This window comes from Ranitomeya imitator, chromosome 3 (genome assembly GCF_032444005.1).
Source record: "Ranitomeya imitator isolate aRanImi1 chromosome 3, aRanImi1.pri, whole genome shotgun sequence".
Classification (NCBI taxonomy): domain Eukaryota; kingdom Metazoa; phylum Chordata; class Amphibia; order Anura; family Dendrobatidae; genus Ranitomeya; species Ranitomeya imitator.
The window spans coordinates 653,629,731-653,656,902 of record NC_091284.1 but is presented as its reverse complement, the minus strand read 5'-3'; the positions used below and the strand labels follow the sequence as shown (position 1 = coordinate 653,656,902).

At 43.7% G+C, this 27,172-nt stretch overlaps 1 protein-coding gene across 2 annotated transcripts in view; it reads right to left on the bottom strand.

Annotated features, from left to right (window-relative positions):
• Positions 1 to 23,619, bottom strand: part of DNAJC15 (DnaJ heat shock protein family (Hsp40) member C15) — a 116,375-nt gene extending 92,756 nt beyond the window's left edge. The window contains exons 1-2 of one of the 2 annotated variants that reach the window (XM_069758231.1): positions 23,253 to 23,619; positions 4,160 to 4,211 (exon numbers count right to left, since the gene is read on the bottom strand). In XM_069758231.1, the coding sequence (XP_069614332.1) occupies positions 4,160 to 4,211; positions 23,253 to 23,357 (157 nt within the window). In that variant the 5' untranslated portion in view covers positions 23,358 to 23,619. The remainder of the gene's footprint in view (positions 1 to 4,159; positions 4,212 to 23,252) is intronic. The other variant, XM_069758232.1, reaches the window with a different exon arrangement.
• Positions 23,620 to 27,172: the final 3,553 nt, after the last annotated feature.

Here is a 27,172-nt window from a genome sequence, read left to right as displayed (position 1 = left end):
GAAATGAGGTTTATTGTACTAACAGAAAATGTGCAATCTGCATTCAAACAAAATTTGAATAGAGGTGGAGCCGCATATTCATTACTGTAATGAGCGGTACCAGTGACCGCTGAACAGAGGAAGAAGCTGCCGCGCCCAGAGACCATCTGTCCGGCAGAAGCTGCCAGGGACTGCGCCAGGAGCAGGTGAATATTTCACATTCACCTTTCCCCGTTCCACCGCCACGCCGTCTTCCGCGTCCTCTGCAGTGACTGTTCAGGTCAGAGGGCGCGATGATGTATTATTGTGCGCGCCGCCCTCTGCCTGAACAGTCAGTGCGGAGAGACAGGACGCTGAGGAGCAGCGACGAGAGGCGAGCATGTGATTTTTTTTATTTTATTGTAGCAGCAGCAGCATCATATGTGGCACATTGTTATATGGAGCATTAATGGGGCCATAATGAACTGTATGGAGCATTACATGTGGCACATTATTATATGGAGCATCTTACGGGGCCATAATCAGCATTTGCTCAGCATTATATGGGGCGTATTTTAATATGGAGCATCTAATGGGGCCCATCATGAACTGTATGGAGCATTATATGGGGCTCCTGATTCAATATGGATATTCAAAAACACAACCTACCGATGTCTCAATTTTACTTTTATTGGCATCTATTTTTAATTTTGACATTTACCGGTAGCTGCTGCATTTTCCACCCTAGGCTTATACTCGAGTCAATAAGCTTTCCCAGTTTTTTGTTGCAGAATTTGGGAAGGGAGGGGGGGGGGGGGGTCGGCTTATTCTCGAGTATATACGGTAATTAAGAGGAAGTGTGTGGCCGGTCGCAGCTCATCTCCTCTTGATTATGTATACGTACAAAGGCGGGGGACCGTAACGCCTATCCTGCAAATGTTTTTTATGAGATATAGGTTAATCATGGCAGCTGTCACCACCAACTTGGTACTTGCATGACGTCTTCCAATGAGTTGGGTTTCATAAGAGATTGTTAATATCAATATACCGTATATTAATATTAAGGTAAACTAAAAGAGCAAGGCAAACAAATGCAAAAGACATCATAAATATTAAAAGTATGTAAAAACAAAAATGTAAAAAGTTTTTCTTTTAACCAGTAAAATATATTGCTTGGTATCCCCATACTCATCAAGACAATATTTTTTACTACACACTGAACACTATAAAAATACAATCCAGAAACAATAGCAGAAATGTTTTTCTTTTATCACATTAACCCCCTTTATGACCTGAGATATTTTCGTTTTTGCGTTTTTTTTGTTTTTTTGCTACCCTTCTTCCCAGAGCCATAACGTTTTTTATTTTTTGGTCAAAATGGCCATGTGAGGGCTTGTTTTTTGTGGGACGTATTGTACTTTTGAACGACACCATTGGTTTTAACATATCGTGAACAGCAAAACGGGGAAGAAATTCCAAGTGCGGTGAAATTGCTAAAAAAGTGCAATCCGACATTTGTTTTTTGTTTTGCCTTTTTACTATGTTCACTAAATGTTAAAACTGGCCTGCCATTATGATTCTCCAGGCCATTAAGAGTTTACAGACACCAAAACATGGCTAGGTTCTCTTATATCTAAGTGGTTAAAAAAAAAAATTACAAATTTTGTTTACAAAAAAGAAAAAAAATAGCGTCATTTTCCGATACCTGTAGCATCTCCATTTTCCGTGATCTCTGGTTGGGTCAGGGCTAATTTTTTGCATGCCGAGCTGACGCTTTTAATACCATTTTGGTGCAGATATGTTCTTTTGATCACTCGTTATTGCATTTTAATGCAATGTCGTAGTGACCAAAAAAAACGTAATTCTGGTGTTTTTACTTTTCTTCTTGCTACGCCATTTAGCAATCATGTTAATCCTTTTTTTTTTCTTATTGATAGATCGGGCGATTCTGATCGCGGCGATACCAAATATGTGTATGTTTGATTTATTTTTATGGTTTTATTTTTAATGGTTTGAAAGGGGGGATGATTTGAACACACACACACACACACATATATTTTTTTTTACTGTTGGAATGCCTCAACAGCCATGGGAGTCTAGAAGATGTTCCAGAAAGATGTCAGCTGTTCAAAACAGCTGACAAGTGCAAGAAAAGATGTAGGTTCAGCGCCGGTGCCCACAACAAAGGGAAGGTGTCCAACATCAGCGTACTATTACGTCCGACGTCGGAGAGGAGTTAAAACACTGATTTTTTTTTCTTATTTGTTAGTACATTTTTTGGTTAAGAGAATGGTGTTAGCCAAATCTACAACTTATCTCACAAAGAAAAAGAAGAAGGAGGAGGAGAAGGAGGAAGAGGAGAAGGAGGAAAAGGAGAAGGAGGAGCAGGAAGAGGAGGAGGAGGAGCAGGAAAAGGAGGAGAAGGAAAAGGAGAAGGAAGAGAAGGAGGAGGAGGAGAAACTTCACATGTAACATTATAACATTGAAGAGAGACTTAAGGGTGAATACTTCTTATAGGTAATGTACGCTGTTCTATGCAATGTATTATTGACTACAGAAAAACAAACATCTCGACATTAGGGGCTCCTGATATACACTTAAACAACAGAATATAACTCCAAGTAAATTAATCTTCTGTGAAATCAAACTGTCCACTTAGGAAGCAACACTGTTTGACAATCAGTTTCACATGGTGTTGTGCAAATGGAATAGACAACAGATGGAAATTATTGGCAATTATCAAGACACACTCAAGAAAGCAGCGGTTCTGCAGGTGGGGACCACAGACCACATCTCAATACCAATGCTTTCTGGCTGATGTTTTGGTCACTTTTGAATGTTGGTTGTGCTTTCACACTCGTGGTAGCATGAGACGCTCAGGTAGTGCAGCTCATCCAGGATGGCACATCAATGTGAACGGTGGCAAAAAGGTTTGCTGTGTCTGCCCGCATAGTGTCCAGAGGCTGGAGGCGCTACCAGGAGACATGGAGGGGGCTGTAGGAGGGCAACAACCCAGCAGTAGGACCGCTACCTCAGCCTTTGTGCAAGGAGGAATAGGAAGAGCACCGCCAGAGCCCTGCAAAATGACCTCTAGCAATCCACAAATGTGCATGTGTCTGCACTAACAGTTAGAAACCGATTCCATGAGGATGGTCTGAGTGCCCAATGTCCACAGATGGGGTTGTGCTCACAGCCCAACACCATGCAGGATGCTTGGCATTTGCCACAGAATACCAGAATTGGCAAATTCGCCACTGGCGCCCTGTGCTCTTCCCAGATGAAAGCAAGTTCACACTAAGCACATGTGACAGACGTGACAGTCTGGAGACGCCATGGAGAGCGATCTGCTGCCTGCAACATCCTTCAGCATGACCAGGTTGGCAATGGGCTAGTAACTCTGTGGGGTGGCATTTCTTTGGAGGGCAGCACAGCTACCTCTGTGCTTGCCAGAGGTAGCCCGATTGCCATTAGGTACCGAGATGAGATCCTCAGACCCTTGTGAGACCATATGCTGGTGCAGTTTGCCCTGTAGCTGGAGTGTGTCACCAGTTCCTGCAAGATGAAGGCATTGAAGCTATGGACTGGCCCGCCCGTTCCCCAGACCTGAATCCGATTGAACACATCTGGGACATCATGTCTCGCACCATCCACCAACGTCACGTTGGCCCACAGACTGTCCAGGAGTTGGTGGATGCTTTAGTCCAGGTCTGGGAGGAGATCCCTCAGGAGACCATCCGTCGCCTCATCAGGAGCATGCCCAGGCATTGTAGGGAGGACATACAGGCACATGGAGGCCACACACACTACTGAGCATCATAATTTCCTTGTCTTGAGGCATTTCCATCAGCCTGTAACTTCATTTTCCACTTTGATTTTGAGCATCATTCCAACTCCAGACCTCCGTGGGATATTAGTTGTAATTTACGTTGATCATTTTTAGGTTTTATAGTTCTCAACACATTCCACTATGTAATGAATAAAGATTTACAACTAGAATATTTCATTCAGTGATATCTAGGATGTGGGATTTTAGTGTTCCCTTTATTTTTTTTGAGCAGTGTATTTACACCAATCAATGGTAAAGCTCCAAGAGTTCCCTGATCAATGAGCCAAGAGCTTTCCCCAATTCACAAATTGCTGAAAAACACTTCCAGGCTACAAAAAAAAAGATAAAAAAAAAAAAAACAATGAATAAACTTACCTGCAAAAGCCGCTGCTGCAACGCCAAGTCCCACTGCAATCATAGTGCCCCCCTATATAAAAATAATAAAATAAATCATGTATACACACACACAACATGTGGGCACAGGAGACAAATATACATTCATGGATGAAAGTGTTGCCACCCTTAAAATTGTTCCAGAAAATGAAGTATTTCTCCCAGTAAATTATTGCGATTACACATGCTTTGTTATACACGTTTATTTGTTTATTTCCTTTGTGTGCATTGGAACAACAACAACAACAAAAAAAAAAAACACAGGAAAAAAGGCAAAATGTACATAATTTCACACAAAACACCCAAAATGGGCACGACAAAATTGTTGGCACCCTCAAGTTAATATTTGGTTGTACATCCTTTGGAATGAACAATTGCCATCAATCGCTTCCTATAACCATCAACAAGCTTATGACGCTTCTCAACTAGAATTTTGGACCGCAATAATTTTCTGGAAGAAATACTTTTTCTGAAACAATTTCAAAAGTACCAACATTTTCAGCCATCACTGTATACTGCAATACTGTATTATTGCAGTACATAGTAAGTGCATCAAATAATTGCAGGTTCAAATCCAGTAGACAAGTATAAAAAATACAATTAGAAGTGATGAAAACAATGTATGCACAAAAAAAAATTAGCAAGATGAACTACAGCTCACCAAGTAAATCAAGTCATTACACAGCTCCAATGACAGAAATAAAAGTTACAGATTTCAGAAAATGGTGACACTTTTTTTTTTTTTTTTTACAAACGTCAGAATTTTGTAACTACTAAAATAGATATAAGATCAACGAAATCAGACAAGTCTTTACTGCTCAACCACCACAACCCATTCATATAACAGACCAGTGCCCTTCCCCCATAACCATCTTTTGCACATCTCTCAAAATTATATAATTACTTGTTCTCTTGACGCTATCTCATCTCCTCCACAACCACTCCATCCTGTGTCATGGGTTTACCGCAACAGAGAGGAGCCAGAAGACCGCAGCTTCTGATTTCTCATACTCCTGCACTGTTTAGAAGCACTTCACCTTAATATTATATGGTGCAGGTTTCATTTAGCAGTTTCAGGGGTTAATCTGCTCAGTTGAGAGCTCTTGGAAACTTTCCTGCATTAAGGCTCACAGCTGTTCACTGTTGGCCACTCCCATCTCAAATATAATCTGGGCCCTAGCTAGCACTCATAGCAAGAGCAAGCTTCATGCTGCATGGTAACGAGATGGTAGTTTATTGTTTGAGAAGGTGTTTGGTGGATTTATCTGACACTTTTGCTATGTTTTGACTGTGTGTGCTGCTTCCCTTCCTTCTATTACTTTAGTTTTACCCCATCCTCCACTCCCCGGTGTTTACCTCTGTTGTTTGTGTGAGTATATTTGCATGATTGGTATTTTCCTTTATCCCTGTTTGTATTACCTTGTTAATCTGGTTGGTTTATTAAGGTACACTACCAGTTAGCCACCAAACTAATCTAACCGCATGTCCACATTGAACACTCCTTCCACCTTTCATCAAACTAGCTCTTCTGATATCCTACAATCTGGCTTTCATGCCCACCATTCCACTGAAACTGCCCTAACCAAAAATACTAAAGACTTAAAATACCGCCAAAACCAACAAACAATTAATTCTCTATTCTCCTCCTTCTAGACATGTCATCTGCTTTTGACACAGTTGACCACTCCCTACTACTTGTACTACAGATCCCCTCTCTTCTTGGAATCAAAGACCTTGCCCTCTCCTGGATCTCCTCATACATCACTAACCACACATTTAGAGTCTCTCATTCCCAAAATATTCCCTCATATCGCCCTTTCTCTGTCGGTGTCCCTCGGGGCTCTATCCTGGGACCCCTATACTTCAACTATGCCTTTGGCCTGGGACAAGTCAAAGTCTCATGGCTTCCAGTATATATATATATATATATATACGTATATATATATATATATATATATATATATATATATGTATATATGTATATATGTATGTATATATATATATATATATATATATATATATATATATATATATATATATATATATATATATATTGATGTTAACCAAATTAACCTTGCTGGCCCAAATGTCAACTCTGTCTAGAATCCCAGAGTGTCTATCAGCCATATTCTTCTTCTCATCAGGTTTACTTAAACACAATGTGGACAAAACCAGACATCTTTCTTCTATACCAATTAACTAATTAACTCCCCAATCAGCACTATCTATTGCTATAAATGACATCACACTTTCCCCGATGCCAGAAGTTCGCTACCTCGGAGTAACCCTCAACTCTCCCCTGTCCTTCAAACCGCACATCCAAGCTCCTACCACATCCTGCCTCCAACAACTGAAAAATATTTACGAAATTTGCATCTTCCTCACTCAATCTACTAAAATGTTTGTGCTTTACCCTCATCTCCCGCCTCGACTACTGCAATATCCTCTTCTGTGGCCTCCTAATACTCGCGCACCTTCCAAGTCAATCCGTAACTCTGCTGCCTGAATAATCAACCTCTCCACTCTGCAAATCTCTTCTTTGGCTTTAAATTTCCCAACAGATTTACTTTTAACTAAAACTGACTTACAAAGCCATCCATAATCTGTCTCCTTCATACATCTCCCCATACCTTCCCACGTGTACTCTTTGGTCCTCACAAGACCTGCTCTACTCCACACTCCTCATCCTATCGAGACTTCTCGCGAGCATCACCCATCCTCTGGAATTTAATGCCCCAACATGTCCGATTGTCTCCAACATTCAGAACATATAGACAAAACTTGAAAACCCATCTCTTCAGGAAGGCTTACAACCTGCAATGACCCCGCAGCCACCTCACCACCTTTGACAGTGTTGCAAACCCCCAAACCTACCGTTTCCTTCCCCTTTATCCTGTGGAATGTAAGCCCGCAAGGGCAGGGTCTGCTCTTCCTCTCTACCAGTCTGTCATTGTTATTTTGTTCATTGTTATATATATATTTGTATTTTGTATGTTAACCCATTTTCACATGAACAGCACCATAGAATGAATGGTACACACACGCACAATACAAGTTTACAAATTTTGCATCACTGTCACTGTGCTGTCTTGAAAAATCTTGACACAAAGTTATTTTTACTGCATACTTAGCGCAAAAACAAAACAAAAAAAGCAGTGTTGGAATTGAATCTTTTTCACCATTTCGCCACCCATTTGATTTTTAGAATATTGCATGCCAACTTGTTCCTGAATGAATGCATCTTGTCGCAGGTCTGTCATGCAATACTTCACCAATTTTGAGTTACCTCTAATTGATAACTTTGCTAACTGATATTTCTAAGGTCTGAGAAGTTTCTTAATTAGTAATAAGTGAATGTACTTGGATAAGGTGTCGTCAGCGTTCTCAAATAATATGTTCCAGTTCTCTCACCTGCATGCCTTGCGGTTGTCAAACAGCCACGAGACATGCAATCGCGGGGACTCGTTGTTTGAGCACGCTGAAGAAACTCGGTCAGCACACAAGCATGCTCGGATAACACCTTATCCAAGCATATTCGCTCATCACTAGTCTCAATAAGGACGAGCTGTAATAATACTTCTCCTGCACCGGAACATCTCTAGATATAACTTGCATGTACCACTGATTAACAGCGAGTGCGAGATGGACACAATCCATCTGCCTCCACCCCAGCTGGAATATATATGAAGACTTGAATTTCTCCAGCGAATAGAAATGATTCACATCCCAATCCCAGGCAGTGACATTTTCCATTCTGCTGAGGTGTTTGTTCTGTATTTTATGTGCCATCCTTGTATTTTATGCTTCTATAGTTTATTTCAAATTCTGTGAGCAAAGAGCTTTGACTTTATTTCTATGTACTGAAACCATAAGATGCTGACTCATCTCAGACATTGCCTAAAAAAATGGAACGGGAATACCAGTAGAAGAAAACCACATAAATAAAACATTACACAAGGTAACCAAGTCTCACTCATCACAATACCGCTGTGGTGCAAAAAAATAAATCAAAAATAAGTCTGAAAAAAAAGTGGGAATTTTAAAGACTGGGATGAACTTTATCTGTAGTGTTCCTAAATAATTCCCAATATTAACGATTACGGTATAGTATCCATAAATACAATTCTCGATTACACCAGTATTTGTCCTTAATCACTTTTTTTCATTTTTACATTATTTTTATCTCAATGGGTATGTTTTGGTGGCAAGTGGCATCATTTTGTTTGCTTTTTGCAGACATTATTATAGTTTATACAGCTCTGTCAGGGAATTGAGTCAAATGACTGATTTAACTCTTTTAGGTTTGAGAATTAATAGAAAAAGACCACACCCCAAAAAAAAATGCTAACTTGACAGCAGCTACCAAACAATGTGATGGAGCACTGGTGATATGTTCTGTACAGTTTTTCAAGAGCTGGTAACAGCTGATGGGTTCTAGTGCTAAGCTCAGTGTGTTCCAGCTGGTGTGGTGAGCAGTCACGTTATTGATGTCACCAGTCTCACTGCTTTCGGATGTAGCAGTCAAGGAATCACCGTGGGACCGCCTTATTATGGATTTATGATGGACCCCTGTGGATTATTTTTATGGTAATAAATGGGTAAATGAGAGTAATTGTTGGGGAGTGTTTTTTACAATTAAAGGACTTTTCTCTCTGTGTGTGTTTATTACTTTTGACTATGGGGTTTGTAATGGTGGTATCTGACTAACACATCTCCATTACTGACCTCAGGTCGATGGCAGCTGTGAATTTTGACAAATCACAGCTGTCATCAAACCCATATATTACCCCAATTGCCAATGCACCAGGGCATCAGGATGAGACAGGTAAAGCGCCAGAATTGGAGCATCTAATGTGATGTGCCAATTCTGGGGCAGCTATGGCCTTCTATTTTTTGAATCGGGATGGCCCAATAACTATGGACAGTCCCAGCCTGATAACACAGGTCTGCAAAAAAATGAATTTCAAGAGCTAAAGATAAAATACACTGGCGCTATAACTACAGGTGTAAGCTACACAAGTGCGCTGGTATCTCTGTCGGATAATGTGCCCAATCCGACAAAAAAGTAAGAAAAACAAATATAGAACAATTGGAAATACCGCGCTGCAAGTGGCTAGGACTGGTTCCCGTCCGTGATCCTAGTGTGACAGATAGAAACTCCTTATGATCGTGGGCGGCAGGCACTACTATTTGTCCAGTTTGCCGGTTATTATATGCTCAGAAGAGAAGGGATGCATTGATCCTCTATACGCGTAGTATAGCTAATTGTGGCTCTCCTACTGAGCCTGTGTTGTAATAATACTATACCGCAACAGTAGGTGGTAACTACTGATATTCTATTACCTACTGGATGCAGCCGTGTAGAGATCGTTGAGCGGCTGGGCTGCTTGCTTCAGGTTCAGATACCGGACCTGCACACCCAGGTGTCCATTGTGTCAGGAGGCAGTTCCCGTCCGCTTGGAAGGTGAGTATGCAGGTACCAGCGTTAGCCGATATCGGTGGCTGTGGGTACTGCAGGTGGAGACTGCGAATGCTACGTGTAGCGCCAGAGACGTCCCGGCCGGAGGCGTCCCTGGATACACGTGGAAAATGGCCGACACTGCAGAGCAGTGAGTGACGTCACTGGCCTATGGAGCCTCAGTAGGGCCAATTCTAACCTACGCGTTTCAAAGTGTCACGCACTCCTTCATCAGGGTTACCTCCCACTGTCTCCAGCCCCATATATAGACACCCTGCTCGCACCCCGCTGTGCACTACCACCTTCACAAAGCTGCATATTCCTATCCATTCATGGTCCCCCATACAATATTGGCAACCATATGTTTTTTCCCTCTCATTGCGTGAAGGAACCTATCCTACTACGGGTTAAAACTTCACTTTTATTAAAAACATAAATATATGACATTTATGATTTTTATATATTTATGTTTTTAATAAAAGTGAAGTTTTAACCCGTAGTAGGATAGGTTCCTTTTTTAATAAACCGCACCATATATTTGCAGTAATTAATCAAGCATAATGCCAGTAGGTCTTTTAATTCTAAGTACCCAGCACACATGCAAATTTAGTTTAATCTAATGCACATTAGAATAGACATTTTATAATATATTACACACAGCGGGCGATCGTGTGCCTGCCTTCACGCAATGAGAGGGAAAAAAAACATATGGTTGCGAGCAGGGTGCCTATATATGGGGCTGGAGACAGTGGGCGGTAACCCTAATGAAGGAGTGCGTGACACTTTGAAATGCGTAGGTTAGAATTGGCCCTACTGAGGCTCCATAGGCCAGTGACGTCACTCACTGCTCTGCAGTGTTGGCCATTTTCCACGTGTATCCAGGGACGCCTCCGGCCGGGACGTCTCTGGCGCTGAACGTAGCATTCGCAGTCTCCACCTGCAGTACCCACAGCCACCGATATCGGCTAACGCTGGTACCTGCATACTCACCTTCCAAGCGGACGGGAACTGCCTCCTGACACAATGGACACCTGGGTGTGCAGGTCCGGTATCTGAACCAAGCAGCCCAGCCGCTCAACGATCTCTACACGGCTGCATCCAGTAGGTAATAGAATATCAGTAGTTACCACCTACTGTTGCGGTATAGTATTATTACAACACAGGCTCAGTAGGAGAGCCACAATTAGCTATACTACGCATATAGAGGATCAATGCATCCCTTCTCTTCTGAGCATATAATAACCGGCAAACTGGACAAATAGTAGTGCCTGCCGCCCACGATTATAAGGAGTTTCTATCTGTCACACTAGGATCACGGACGGGAACCAGTCCTAGCCACTTGTAGCGCGGTATTTCCAATTGTTCTATATTGGTTTTTCTTATTTCAAGAGCTGTTTTGGTTATTCCACATAATCTTTATGTTTCTTTTCTTTATGTAAGTGCGCTGAATCCGAAAATGTCCTCCGTTTTGTCATAGGACATCACGTTTTCTTACAATTTAAGTAACTATGTTAAATAGGACAATACCTCAAAATAAATGAAAATAGACTCATAAAATTAATTTTTTATTACAAATGTTTCACGAAAATCATTTTTTAACTGCAATGAGCTCACTAACACACACTAAAATCGATTCTTCTTCCCTGTGAGGCTTCTCTTGGTACATTTACGCTTGTGACTAGCATCTGGAATGTCTCCCTGAAGCGTCCAACGGTAGTCTGCCATCATTGTAATGCTTCATCTTCCCTGGTATCTTCTTTCCATCTCTTTAATGTCCTGGTGGAATCGTTCACCTTGCTCTTCACTCACAGCTCCCAAATTTTCAGGAAAGTTGTCAAAGTGGGAATGGAGGAAATGCACTTTCAGCATTCGTCCGACGATTTATTGTAGTCAGGGTCTTTGTTATTGCCTAAAAATGTCTCTGCGACCTCTTTAAATGCAAACCACCCTTCTTTTTGAGGATGCATCATGGTATTGATGAACTCTTGATCAGCTATAAGCCTTCTAATGTCTGGTCCGACGAACACATCTTCCTTCAATTTTGCCTCCGAGAGGCCTGGAAACTTGGTGACCAAGTATTTGAAGCATTCTCCATCTTTTGGAAGTGATTTTACGAATTGCATCATCAATCCCAATTTTATGTGGAGAGGTTTTAGAAGAACTTTATGGGGAGGAACCAAAGTTTCTCGGAGGACATTTTTTTTCACTAACTGTGAGCACCCTCGGCTGCCAATTCTTCTTGGTCCAGTGATTTTGTTGGTCTCGACTGTCCCATAGACACAGAAAACAAGGGTATTTGGTATACCCAGCTTGTTGCCCGAGCAGCATGCACAAGACTTTCAAATCCCAGCACCCTTGCCAACCGTGGTCTTCATATTTAAGTTTACGAAGAACCAATTCCAAGTTCTCGTAGGTTTCCTTGAGGTGTACAGAATGACCTACGGGGATGGAAGCATAAAAACCACCGTTGTGGAGTAAAACTGCTTTGAGACTTCTTTTTGAAGAATCTATAAAAAAGAAGCCATTGCGCTGAATCATATTGGATCTTGAATTGACCAATCATACCCTCGACATCGATGCAATAAACCAAGTTATCTTCCTGGGCAAAGTAAGGAACAAACTCGTTTTCACGATGTCTGAACCATGAAAAAGACACTCCTGGCAACAATAAATTCTTGCTTTTGAGCCTTGATCCGAGTAACTCGGCATCTTTGGTAAGATTCAAGTTTCTTACCAAATCATTAATCTCCTCCTGGGAAAACAATTTTGGTCTTGTATCATCTTCAAAGTCAGAACTTGATTCATCATCTGGTTCAGGTATGACTCCACCTTCATCGGAGCTAGTTATCTCTTCCAAGGTAGGAGGGGCCCTGGGTACAGGTATATCTGTGCCATGTGGGATGGGAGAAATTGCTGAGAGAATATAGGGGTATGAAATGGAATGCTTCCATTTTGAATTATAACCTTTCTCATCGCATGAATAAAAGTAACAATCGTCACTATGGTTCTTTTGCTCTCGCCATACCATAGGAATTCCATAACGGAAAGCTTTTTTCTTACCCTTGAACCAATTTCAGAGGTCCTCAACACACCGTTTGCACACTCTATGAGGCACCCAAGCTTTATCTTGATCTCCAAGCTTTAGTCCGAAATAAGCGAAGTATACTTTTTTCACAAAGTTTGTAATATTCAGCTGTTGCTTCAACACTGGATATTCACCACAAATGTAACAAACTGTCAGGCGAATTAATACACTTCCGTTGAGCCACAATGCTAATTTTGGGAAACAAGGTTGAATATGACGAGCTAACATGAACTAAAGGTACCTCCACACTAAACGACGCTGCAGCGATCCAGACAACGATCCGGATCGCTGCAGCGTCGCATTTTGGTCGCTGGAGAGCTGTCACACAGACAGCTCTCCAGCGACCAACGATGCCGGTAACCAGGGTAAACACCGGGTTACTAAGCGCAGGGCTGCGCTTAGTAACCCGATGTTTACCCTGGTTACCATCCTAAAAGTAAAAAAAACAAACGCTTCATACTTACCTTCCGCTGTCTGTCCCCGGCGCTGTGCTTCTCTGTACTGGCTGTGAGCACAGCGGCCGGAAAGCAGAGCGGTGACGTCACCGCTCTGCTTTCCGGCCGCTGTGCTCACAGTGAGTGCAGGAAAGCACAGCGCCGGGGACAGACAGCGGAAGGTAAGTATGAAGCGTTTGTTTTTTTTACTTTTAGGATGGTAACCAGGGTAAACATCGGGTTACTAAGCGCGGCCCTGCGCTTAGTAACCCGATGTTTACCCTGGTTACCAGCGAAGACATCGCTGAATCGGTGTCACACACGCCGATTCAGCGATGTCAGCGGGAGAGCCAGCGACCAAAGAAAGTTCTGGCCTTCTAGCCCCGACCAACGACATCACAGCAGGATTCTGATCGCTGCTGTGTGTCAAACTGAACGATATCGCTAGCCAGGACGCTGCAACGTCAAGGATCGCTAGCGATATCGTTTAGTGTGAAGGTACCTTAAGATGAAAAAGTGTGAACAGGCGAGAACCAAGATAAACAATTGAATCAAGCCCGAGCATGTCAGAGCCTGCTCTTTCAGCTTGCAACATGTTGATGCTGGTTTCATTAGCTCACACTGAAAGATCTTTTCTTTGAAAGTTATATTTTTTTGGTATTGTATATCTTCAATGCATTGATGTGAATTAATTAATAGCAATTTTGACTTTCAAAACCCTAAGATAAAAAAAATACCAAAAATTGAGAAAAATATACTAAATTTGAAGAGAGTTTTGCATTTTGTGGCAAATCCTGATGTCCAGGATTTTCAATATTTTTTTCGTTTTCAGCACACCAAAATACGTGGAAAGTAGATGAAAAAAATCAAACAGCTTTTTAGTCGCAGACCTGTGTAATAGAAGCCCTAGGCTAACTGCATTAACATGCACTGGTTTTAACCCCTTTACCCCCATGGGTGGTTTGCATGTTAATGACCCGGCCAAATTTTTACAATTCTGACCACTGTCCCTTTATGAGGTTTTAACTCTGGAACGCTTCAACGGATCCCTGATTTTGAAATTGTTTTCTCGTGACATATTGTACATCATGTTAGTGGTAAAATTTCTTTGATATTACCTGCGTTTATTTGTAAAAGAAAAAAACTGAAATTTGGCGAAAATTTCTCAATTTTCCAACTTTGAATTTTTATGCCCTTAAATCACAGTTATGTCACACAAAATACTTAAGTAACATTTCCCACATGTCTACTTTACATCAGCACAATTTTGGAACCAAAATGTTAAAGTTGATCAGCAATTTCTCATTTTTACAACACCATTTTTTTAGGGACTACATCACATTTGTCACTTTGAGGGGTGTATATGATAGAGAATACCCAAGTGTGACACCATTCTAAAAATTGCACCCCTCAAGGTGCTCAAAACCACATTCAAGAAGTTTATTAACCCTTCAGGTGTTTCACAGGAATTTTTGGAATGTTTAAAAAAAAAAAAAATGAACTAACTTTTTTTTCACAAAATATTTACTTTAGCTCCAATTTGTTTTATTTTAACAAGGGTAACAGGAGAAATTGGACCCCAAAAGTTGTTGTGCAATTTGTCCTGAGTACGCTGATACCCCATATGTGGGGGGTCAACCACTGTTTGGGCACATGGCAGAGCTCAGAAGGGAAGGAGCGCCGTTGGACTTTTCAGTGCAAAATTGTCTGGAATCGAGAGAGGACGCCATGTTGCATTTGGAGAGCCCCTGATGTGCCTAAACATTGAAACCCCCCACAAGTGACACCATTTTGGAAAGTACACCCCCTAAGGAACTTATGTAGATGTGTGGTGAGCACTTTGAGCCCCCAATTGTTTCACTACAGTTTATAACGCAGAGCCGTGAAAATAAAAATTCTTTTTTTTTTCACAAAAATTAATTTTTAGCCCCAATTTTTTTATTTTCCCAAGAGTAACAAGAGAAATTGGACCCCAAAAGTTGTCGTCCAATTTGTCCTGAGTACGCTGATACCCCATATGTGGGAGAAAACTACTGTTTGGGCGCATGGCAGAGTTTGGAAGCGAAGGCGCGCTGTTTGAAATGCAGACTTAGATGGAATGGTCTGCAGGCATCACATTGCAATTGCAGAGACCCTGATGGGCCTAAACAGTAGAAACCCCCCCACAAGTGACCCCATATTGGAAACTGGACCCCCCAAGGAACTTATCTAGATGTGTCGTGATAGCTTTGAACCCCCAAGTGTTTCACTACAGTTTATAACACAGAGCCATGAAAATAAAAAAAATATGCTGTCTGTGTGCCGACTGGGTACCACACGGACCTGCAGGAGACAGCGCTACAGTAAGCGCTGTCCCCTGCTTTGGGTGCTGAATCCAGAATTCATTCCTTCTTCCCAGCAGCGTTCGCTGGAGAGAAGGAATGAAAAATCAGGAGGGGGGGTTTGTGTGTGTTTAAAATAAAGTTCCCGGTCAGCTCCCGCCTCCCTCCCCCTGTGCGCCCGCCCGCTGGCATTAAAATACTTACCCAGCTCCCTCGATGCTTCCTCTCAGCGTCGCTGCTTGTCCTGTATGAGCAGGTCACGTGGTGCCGCACATTACAGTGATGAATATGCGGCTCCACCTCCCATAGGGGTGGACAGGGGGAGGGAGGCGGGAGCTGATCGGGAACTTTATTTTAAACACACACACAAAAAAAAACCCTGATTTTTCATTCCTTCTCTCCAGTGAACGCTGCTGGGAAGAAGGAATGAATTCTGGATTCAGCACCCAAGCAGGGGACAGCGCTTACTGTAGCGCTGTCTCCTGCACTGTGCGTGTGGTACCCAGTCGGCACACGGCTGCCGCACGTGTGCCACACTGATGTGCCACGTGAGCACACGGACACGGATAACTCCGGTACCGATTTTTCCGGTACCGGATTTATCTGGGCGTGTGGGACAGGCCTAACAATGTGCCACATAGAATGCTGCTGCTGCTGCAATAAAAAAAAAAAAATGACATACTCACCTCTCGTCTCTGCCCGCTGCTCCGAAGCGTCCCGTCTCTCCGCAGTGACTGTTCAGGCAGAGGGCGGCGCGCATACTAATACGTGATCGCGCCCTCTGACCTGAACAGTCACTGCAGAGGACGCGGAAGCCTGGGCGACGGTGGAACGAGGGAAGGTAAATATGAAATACTCACCTGCTCCCGGCGCGGTCCCTGGCAGCTTCTCCCAGACAGATGGTCTCCGGTAGCTTCTTCCTCTGTTCAGCAGTCACTGGTACCGCTCATTACAGGAATGAATATGCGGCTCAACCCCTATGGGAGTGGAGTCCATATTCATTACTTTAACCCCTTCCTGACATTAGACGTACTATCCCGTCAAGGTGGGGTGGGCCCGTATGACCACCGACGGGATAGTACGTCATACGCGATCGGCCACGCTCACGGGGGAGCGCGGCCGATCGCGGACGGGGGGCAGCCGACATCCGGCACTATGTGCCAGGAGCGGTCACGGACCGCCCCCGCCACATTAACCCCCGGCACACCGCGATCAAACATGATCGCGGTGTGCCGGCGGTATAGGGAAGCATCGCGCAGGGAGGGGGCTCCCTGCGTGCTTCCCAGAGACCCCCGCAGCAACGCGATGTGATCGCGTTGCTGCGAGGGTCTCTTACCTCCCTTCCTGCAGCAGGCCCGGATCCAATATGGCCACGGCATCCGGGTCCTGCAGGGAGGGAGGTGGCTTACCAAGTGCCTGCTCAGAGCAGGCTCTTTGTAAGGCTGCAGTGCTCTGAGACAGATCGGTGATCTGACAGAGTGCTGTGCAAAGTTTAAAAAAAAATTCCTAAATAATGAAAAAAAAAAAAAATTAAATAAATAAATAATAATAATAATATTATTAATATATATATATATATATATATATATATATATATATATATATATATATATATATATATATATATATATATATATATATATATATATTATTCCCATAAATACATTTCTTTATCTAAATTAAAAAAAAATAAATAAAAGTACACATATTTAGTATCGCCGCGTCCGTAATGACCCCACCTATAAAACTGGCCCACTAGTTAACCCCTTCAGTAAACACCGTAAGAAAAAAAAAAAACGAGGCAAAAAACAACGCTTTATTATCATACCGCCGAACAAAAAGTGGAATAACACGCGATCAAAAAGAGAGATATAAATAACCATGGTACCGCTGAAAACGTCATCTTGTCCCGCAAAAAACGAGCCGCCATACAGCATTATCAGCAAAAAATAAAAAAGTTATAGTCCTCAGAATAAAGTGATGCAAAAATAATTATTTTTTCTATAAAATAGTTTTTATCGTATAAAAGCGCCAAAACATAAAAAAATGATATAATATAAATGAGGTATAGCTGTAATCGTACTGACCCGAAGAATAAAACTGCTTCATCAATTTTACCAAACGCGGAACGGTATAAACGCCTCCCCCAAAACAAATTCATGAATAGCTGTTTTTTGGTCATTCTGCCTCACAAAAATCTGAATAAAAAGCGATCAAAAAATGTCACGTGCCCGAAAATGTTACCAATAAAAACGTCAACTCGTCCCGCAAAAAACAAGACCTCACATGACTCTGTGGACCAAAATATGGAAAAATTATAGCTCTCAAAATGTGGTAATGCAAAAAATATTTTTTGCAATAAAAAGCGTCTTTCAGTGTGTGACGGCTGCCAATCACAAAAATCCGCTAAAAAACCCGCTATAAAAGTAAATCAAACCCCCCTACATCGCCCCCTTGGTGAGGGAAAAATTAAAAAAATGTATTTCCATTTTCCCATTAGGGCTAGGGTTAGGGTTAGGACTAGGGTTAGGGTTATGGCTAGGGTTAAGGCTACAGTTAAGGTTGGGGCTAAAGTTAGGGTTAGGGTTTAGATTACATTTACGGTTGGGAATAGGGTTGGGATTAGGGTTAGGGGTGTGTCAGGGTTAGAGGTGTGGTTAGGGTTACTGTTGGGATTAGGGTTAGGGGTGTGTTTGGATTAGGGTTTCAATTATAATTGGGGGGTTTCCACTGTTTAGGCACATCAGGGGCTCTCCAAACGTGACATGGCGTCCGATCTCAATTCCAGCCAATTCTGCGTTGAAAAAGTAAAACAGTGCTCCTTCCCTTCCGAGCTCTCCCGTATGGCCAAACAGGGGTTTACCCCAACATATGGGGTATGAGCGTACTCAGGACAAATTGGACAACAACTTTTGGGGTCCAATTTCTCCTGTTACCCTTGGAAAAATACAAAACTGGGGGCTAAAAAATAATTTTTGTGGGAAATAAAAAGGTTTTTTATTTTCACGGCTCTGCGTTATAAACTGTAGTGAAACACTTGGGGGTTCAAAGTTCTCACAACACATCTAGATAAGTTCCTTGGGGGGTCTAGTTTCCAATATGGGGTCACTTGTGGGGGGTTTCTACTGTTTAGGTACATTAGGGGCTCTGCAAACGCAATGTGACGCCTGCAGACCATTCCATCTAAGTCTGCATTCCAAATGGCGCTCCTTCCCTTCCGATCCCTCCCATGCGCCCAAACGGTGGTTCCCCCCCCACATATGGGGTATCAGCGCACTCAGGACAAATTGGACAAATTTTGGGGTCCAATTTCTCCTGTTACCCTCGGGAAAATACAAAACTGGGGGCTAAAAAATAATTTTTGTGAAAAAATATGATTTTTTATTTTTACGGTTCTGCATTATAAACTTCTGTGAGGCACTTGGTGAGTCAAAGTGCTCACCACACCTCTAGATAAGTTCCTTAGGGGGTCTACTTTCCAAAATGGTGTCACTTGTGGGGGGTTTCAATGTTTAGGCACATCAGTGGCTCTCCAAACGCAACATGGCGTCCCACCTCAATTCCTGTCAATTTTACATTGAAAAGTCAAACGGCGCTCCTTCCCTTCCGAGCTCTCCCATGCGCCCAAAGAGTGGTTTACCCCCACATATGGGGTATCGGCGTACTCAGGACAAATTGTACAACAACTTTTGGGGTCCAATTTCTTCTCTTACCCTTGGCAAAATAAAACAAATTGGAGTAAATTTTTTGTGAAAAAAAGTTAAATGTTCATTTTTATTTAAACATTCCAAAAATTCCTGTGAAGCACCAGAAGGGTTAATAAACTTCTTGAATATGGTTTTGAGCACCTTGAGGGGTGCAGTTTTTAGAATGGTGTCACACTTGGTTATTTTCTATCATATAGACCCCTCAAAATGACTTCAAATATGATGTGGTCCCTAAAAAAAAATGGTGTTGTAAAAATGAGAAATTGCTGGTCAACTTTTAACCCTTATAACTCCATAACAAAAAAAAATTTGGTTCCAAAATTGTGCTGATGTAAAGTAGACATGTTGGAAATGTTACTTATTAAGTATTTTGTGTGACATATCTCTGTGATTTAATTGCATAAAAATTCAAAGTTGGAAAATTGCGAAATTTTCAAAATTTTCGCCATATTTCCTTTTTTTCACAAATAAACGCAGGTAATATCAAAGAAATTTTACGACTATCATGAAGTACAATATGTCACGAGAAAACAATGTCAGAATCACTGGGATCCGTTGAAGCGTTCCAGAGTTATAACCTCATACAGGGACAGTGGTCAGAATTGTAAAAATTGGCCCGGTCATTAACGTGCAAACCACCCTTGGGGGTAAAGGGGTTAATGAGCGGTACCACGTGACCGCTGAACAAGGGAAGAAGCTGCCGGCGCCGGGGACCATGGTACACGCAGGGACCGCGCCAGGAGCAGGTGAGTATGTGACCGTCGTCGCTCCCCCTCACCCGCCGACCATGACTAGAGTATAAGCCGAGAGGGGGACTTTCAGCCCATTTTTTGGGACTGAAAATCTTGGCTTATACTCAAGTATATACGGTACATCTAGTCCCCAAAAGACAAACCCCTGTACAAAAGTATTGACTAAAAAATATAAAAATGTATGGCTCTCGCAGAAAATGGCCAATGAAGTCAAATAGTTTAGATAGTGAAACAAAAACCTCTATACTTGGTCTCACCATTCCCGTATTGACCAGAGAATCAAGTTGCCACTTCATTTGTACCATAGAGTGAAGGAACATTGTAAAGACAAAAAAAGTGGACATGTTGTTTTTTTTTTCCTTTTTGCAAAATGAATGGTGTCATTCAAAACTACAACTTGCCCTGGAAAACACAAGCTCTGTACTTTATCTCCCATACTCTTGAATAAGAAATGACTTCAGAACTTGCCAGCGGCCACCAAGAAATATGCACAGCAGCTGTGTTTCCTCTTGTACATGGCTTATGTCCAGCCGAGCCTGTATCTGGGGACACGGCCAGCTCGCTATTGTCTGAATGTTCATTGGGTTCCTAAAGTCTGGTGTTACCCCCCAAATGGTCCCAACAAAAGTTGTAATTCACCCAATCATTCAACAAAATAAATCCTTAGACAGTTGCACCAATAAAAAACATAAATGTTACTGCAAACAGAATGATTATAATGTATTTAAAGACATTTACATACATAACTTTTCCCCCACAAAGTGGCACTATATGCAGTGCTGCTCATTGTTATAGGCACCCCCTTCATTTTTTTTCATAGACTGCACAATATCTTCAGAACTAAATGAAAATGTACCAAAGTTATATCCTCAGGATTTTTTGATTAGTGGTCCAACGTAATACAACAAGAAAACATTATTTTTCAACTTACATGTTGCAATTTCAAAGAAGGAACAGAAAAAAAACAGCATGTGCAGCAATAAAGCCCCCCGCCCCCTAATTAATACTTGGCTGCACACCCTTTTCCATTGATGACAGCGTCCGAACGTTTCTTGTAGCCATCTAGAAGCTTCTTGCTCTTCTCAGCTGGTATTTATGCCCACTCTTCCTTTGCAGTTTGTTCAAGTTCTTGAATGTTTGCAGGGATCTTTTTCCCCAACGGCAGATTTCCGCTCACCCCAAAGATTTTCAATGGTTTTGCAGTCAGGACTCATTGGTGGCCATTTTAAAACACTCCATTTTTTTACTTTTTCAACCATTCTGGTATACTTTTGGATGTGTGCTTTGCATCATTGTCTTGCTGGAGAACCCAAGATCTTTGACTCATATCAACTTTTCTTGCACTGGACATTTCGCTCTAAAATCTCTTGATAATTCTCCGATTTCATGATTCCTGTGATACGGTCAAGGCCTCCAGAACCAGATGCAGCAATTCAACCCCACAACATTATGGATCCTCCATCATGTTTAACTGTTGGTAGGGTTTTCATTGCGCCGCCTGTAAACAAACTGTTGCTCTGCATTACAAACTGTTGCTCTGTTTTTGCTTAGTCTGTACAAATAACTTTTTCCCCTCGAAGGATTGTGGCTTGTCATTGGAAAAGATCAGTGGTTCCTTTTTATGTCTTTTCTTCAGCAATGGTTTCTTCCTCTGCCTTCGTCGATAAATCTCTGCTTGGTTTATTGTGTGAAGTATGGTATTAGTTGAAAACAATGACACCAGACTGTTCCAGGTTGGCCTTTAGGTCTTTGGATGTATGACATGGTGTATTTTCCAGCATTCGCACCGACCTTTAAAGACATCTCTTGTCAATTTTCCTCTTTCACCCACGTCCACGGAGGTTCTCGATGATTCCATTCTTGGAAAACTTAATAACATTACATACTGTTGAAACTGGGATACCAAGGTCTTTGGACATTGTGACAAAGTAACAGGGTCTACCATGTGGCTTTTTAAATCACTGAAGTCATCATTCATTGGCTAATTCATGTCACATGGGCACCGACAAATAATATAAGGTGATTCTCATTTGTGATTTACCACAGGCGAGTCAAAATGTGTTTCCATACTAATTTAATGTAAAGGTGCCAATACTAGTGTCACAGCAAGCTTTAAGTTTCTCTATTTTCCCTCCCATTGTTCTTTGTTTGAAATTATTGTTTATCATTTGCTCTTTTTTATTTAACACAAGTGCTGTATGCGAAAAAACTGTTTCACTCGATTCATTTTTATTCAGGAGATATTCCATATTATGTACTTACACCTCATAGGTGCCAATAACAATGAGTTGGACTGTACAGAAGTCCCCAGCATAACCAAGTACAGGCCCCCGCAGAAGTGATATTCATCATCACCTGTCCTATGGGAACCTCATCAATGTCTTAAGGCTGGAAACATCAGAGCCCCTGGCACATGCAGCAAAACACACAGAGCGCCCCTGGCACACACAGCGCCTGTGGCACATGCATCTGGGCACACAGCACCTGCCATACTGGAATACAGAGCCGATGGCATATGCAGCCAGGCACAGGAAGCCTGGTATATGGCACATACAGCAAGACATACAGAGCCCCTGGCATACTGGCACACAGAGCCTGCGTTACTGGCACATGCAGCAGGGCACACAGATCCCCTGCCATACACAGCCTGACATGCTGGCACACAGAGCCCATGGCATGCTGGCACACAGAGCCCATGGCATGCTGGCACACAGAGCCCATGGCATGCTGGCACACAGAGCCCATGGCATGCTGGCACACAGATCCCCTGACATACAGAGCCCATGGCATGCTGGCACACAGATCCCCTGCCATACACAGCCTGGCATGCTGGCACACAGAGCCCATGGCATGCTGGCACACAGAGCCCATGGCATGCTGGCACACAGATCCCCTGACATACAGAGCCCATGGCATGCTGGCACACAGATCCCCTGCCATACACAGCCTGGCATGCTGGCACACAGAGCCCATGGCATGCTGGCACACAGAGCCCATGGCATGCTGGCACACAGATCCCCTGACATACAGAGCCCATGGCATGCTGGCACACAGATCCCCTGCCATACACAGCCTGACATACAGAGCCCATGGCATGCTGGCACACGCAGCACACTAATGCACACAGCGCGGTACAGCTGATGCAAGCGCATCTAACAGATCCTGATGACGCACCGGACATAGAATATAATCAGCGCACGGTGAAAGATCAGTAGCTCCACTGTCACCGCCGCTTATCACTGTGCAGGTCATTACCAGGGCACGGAGCCGGCTTCCCTTCCCCAACCCTCCACTGATCACAACAGGAGCGATTCTCACCAGTCTCCGGTCCAGGTCCGCCCCCGGGGTTACAGGGTATTTTGTCCTATATTCTGCATAGCGCAGAGCATCAGAGGAAGCCATGCCGCTACTGGAGGTCGCCATGACAGACTGAGGAGGACGGTGGCCACAAAGGTCAAAACAAGAAGATTGCAAAACATCCGGAAGTGGCGGTTCTGTATGTGCCCGGCGCCAGCGATCAGGATATAGCAGCGTTTGGAAGCAGCGTATGGTCGCTTCGCTGTGTATTCACGCAGGTAATCCGCACCATGGGTTAACCTGTGCTTGCCACCTAGAACGCAGCGTTACGGACCCAGCGAAAGTGAAACGCTGCTATTCCTGATCGTGGGCACGTACCAATGGGGGGCAGCGCTGAGGGAAGGCTGCTGGAATTCCTTACTTTTTTTTTTACCATTTCCAGAAATTATTCAGCTGATTGTAGGACCAGAATACCTCCATCATAAGAGTCAAAGTGCTTATTATATTTTGTATTTCTATATCGTTTTACATTCTTTATAGACATTAAAAAAAATGAAACCTTCACCTTCAGCATAGGTTGTTTTTCTATGTAGTTTTCCAATTTCCACATACATAATATCTGGATATCGGTATCTGCTGTGCATTTTCCACAGTGTATCAATTATAATAATTACATGTTTTATGTTTTTCAAACCAGTATTTTTAGTACGGGCTGTTTCCAATTTCCATAATAGTCCGATGTCCGATCTCAATGCAGGGGCCGGCCGCACATGTTCTGACCCAAGCGGGATAACCTCATGTATAAAGCTGTGCGGCGGCCTCTGCATTGCGATCTGACATCAAACTGATTATCGCTGATGTATGAACGTGCAGCGCCCCAGGGTCCTGGTCATTGCAGTAATATCATTCTCTTCTAGGGGAGGGTGGTGTTACGTTTGGAGGCAAAGAAGGACAACTGCATTCAGGTATCACAAACATGCAACACATTTCGCACTCCAGGCCACCAGGGGGAGCTCTTGCTCCTATTTATTAGGTCACTTCCCACACTTAGGTTAACCCCTTCCCGACCTGTGACACAGCGTATGCGTCATGAAAGTCGGTGCCAATCCGACCTGTGACGCATATGCTGTGTCACAGAAAGATCGCGTCCCTGCAGATCGGGTGAAAGGGTTAACTCCCATTTCACCCGATCTGCATGGACAGGGGGAGTGGTAGTTTAGCCCAGGGGGGGTGGCTTCACCCCCTCGTGGCTACGATCGCTCTGATTGGCTGTTGAAAGTGAAACTGCCAATCAGAGCGATTTGTAATATTTCACCTAAAAAAATGGTGAAATATTACAATCCAGCCATGGCCGATGCTGCAATATCATCGGCCATGGCTGGAAATACTAATGTGCCCCCACCCCACCCCTCCGATCGCCCCCCCAGCCCCCCGATCTGTGGCCCGCTCCCCTCCGTCCTGTGCTCCGCTCCCCCGTCCTCCTGTCCGCTCCCCCGTCCTCCTGTCCGCTCCCCCGTGCTCCAATCACACCCCCCCGTGCTCCAATCAAACCCCCCCGCACTCCGATCCCCCCCCGTGCTCCGAACCACCCCCCCTGCACACCGATCCCCCCCCCCTGCACACCGATCCACCCGCCCGCACACCGATCACTCTCCCCCATGCTCCGATCCCTCCCCCCCCGTGCTCCGACGCCCCCCCGTGCCCTGATCTCCCCCCCCTGTGCCCTGATCTCCCCCCCTTATACTTACCGATCCTGGCGGGGTCCGTCAGTCTTCTTCCCCGAGCGCCGCCATGTTCCAAAATGGCGGGCGCATGCGCAGTGCGCCCGCCGAATCTGCCGGCCGGCAGATTCGTTCCAATGTGAATTTTGATCACTGTGATATAATCTATCACAGTGGTCAAAATAAAAAAACAGTAAATGACCCCCCCCATTTGTCCCCCATAGATAGGGACAATAATAAAATAAAGAATTTTTTTTTTTTTTCACTAAGGTTGGAGTTAGAACTAGGGTTAGGGTTAGGGTTAGGGTTAGGATTAGGGGTAGGGTTAGGGGTAGGGTTAGGGGTAGGGGTAGGGTTAGGGGTAGGGGTAGGGTTAGGGGTAGGGTTAGGGTTAGGGGTAGGGTTAGGGGTAGGGTTAGGGTTAGGATTAGGGTTTCGGTATGTGCACACGTATTCTGGTCCTCTGCGGATTTTTCTGCAGCGGATTTGATAAATCCGCAGTGCTAAACCGCTGCGGATTTATGGCGGATTTACCGCGGTTTTTCTGCGCATTTCACTGCGGTTTTACAACTGCGATTTTCTATTGGAGCAGTTGTAAAACCGCTGTGGAATCCGCAGAAAGAAGTGACATGCTGCGGAATGTAAACCGCTGCGTTTCCGTGCAGTTTTTCCGCAGCATGTGTACAGCGATTTTTGTTTCCCATAGGTTTACATTGAAATGTAAACTCATGGGAAACTGCTGCGGATCCGCAGCGTTTTCCAAAGCGTGTGCACATACCTTTAGAATTAGGCTATGTGCACACGGTGCGGATTTGGCTGCGGATCCGCAGCGGATTGGCCGCTGCGGATCCGCAGCAGTGTTCCATCAGGTTTACAGTACCATGTAAACCTATGGAAAACCAAATCCGCTGTGCCCATGGTGCGGAAAATACCGCACGGAAACGCTGCGTTGTATTTTCCGCAGCATGTCAATTCTTTGTGCGGATTCCGCAGCGTTTTACACCTATTCCTCAATAGGAATCCGCAGGTGGAATCCGCAGGTGAAATCCGCAGGTAAAACGCAGTGCCTTTTACCCGCGGATTTTTCAAAAATGGTGCGGAAAAATCTCACACGAATCCGCAACGTGGGTACATAGCCTTAGGGTTAGGGTTGGGTTGGAATTAGGGTTGTGGTTAGGGTTAGGGGTGTGTTGGGGTTAGGGTTGTGGTTAGGGGTGTGTTGCGGTTAGGGTTGTGGTTAGGGTTACGGCTACAGTTGGGATAAGGGTTAGGGGTGTGTTGGCGTAAGAATTGAGGGGTTTCCACTGTTTAGGCACATCAGGGGGTCTCCAAACGCAACATGGCGCCACCATTGATTCCAGCCAATCTTTTATTCAAAAAGTCAAATGGTGCTCCTTCCCTTCCGAGCCCCGACGTGTGCCCAAACAGTGGTTTACCCCCACATATGGGGTATCAGTGTACTCAGGACAAACTGGGCAACAATTACTGGGGTCCAATTTCTCCTGTTACCCTTGAGAAAATAAAAAATTGCTTGCTAAAACATCATTTTTGAGGAAAGTAAAATGATTTTTTATTTTCACGGCTCTGCGTTGTAAACGTCTGTGAAGCACTTGGGGGTTCAAAGTGCTCACCACATATCTAGATAAGTTCCTTGGGGGGTCTAGTTTCCAAAATGGGGTCACTTGTGGGGGGTTTCTACTGTTTAGGCACACCAGGGGCTCTGCAAACGCAACGTGACGCCCGCAGACCATTCCATCAAAGTCTGCATTTCAAAACGTCACTACTTGACTTCCGAGCCCCGACATGTGCCCAAACAGTGGTTTACCCCCACATATGGGGTATCAGCGTACTCAGGACAAACTGGGCAACAATTACTGGGGTCCAATTTCTCCTGTTACCCTTGAGAAAATAAAAAATTGCTTGCTAAAACATCATTTTTGAGGAAAGAAAAATGATTTTTTATTTTCACGGCTCTGCGTTGTAAACGTCTGTGAAGCACTTGGGGGTTCAAAGTGCTCACCACATATCTAGATAAGTTCCTTGGGGGGTCTAGTTTCCAAAATGGGGTCACTTGTGGGGGGTTTCTACTGTTTAGGCACACCAGGGGCTCTGCAAACGCAACGTGACGCCCGCAGACCATTCCATCAAAGTCTGCATTTCAAAAGTCACTACTTCCCTTCTGAGCCCCGACGTGTGCCCAAACAGTGGTTTACCCCCACA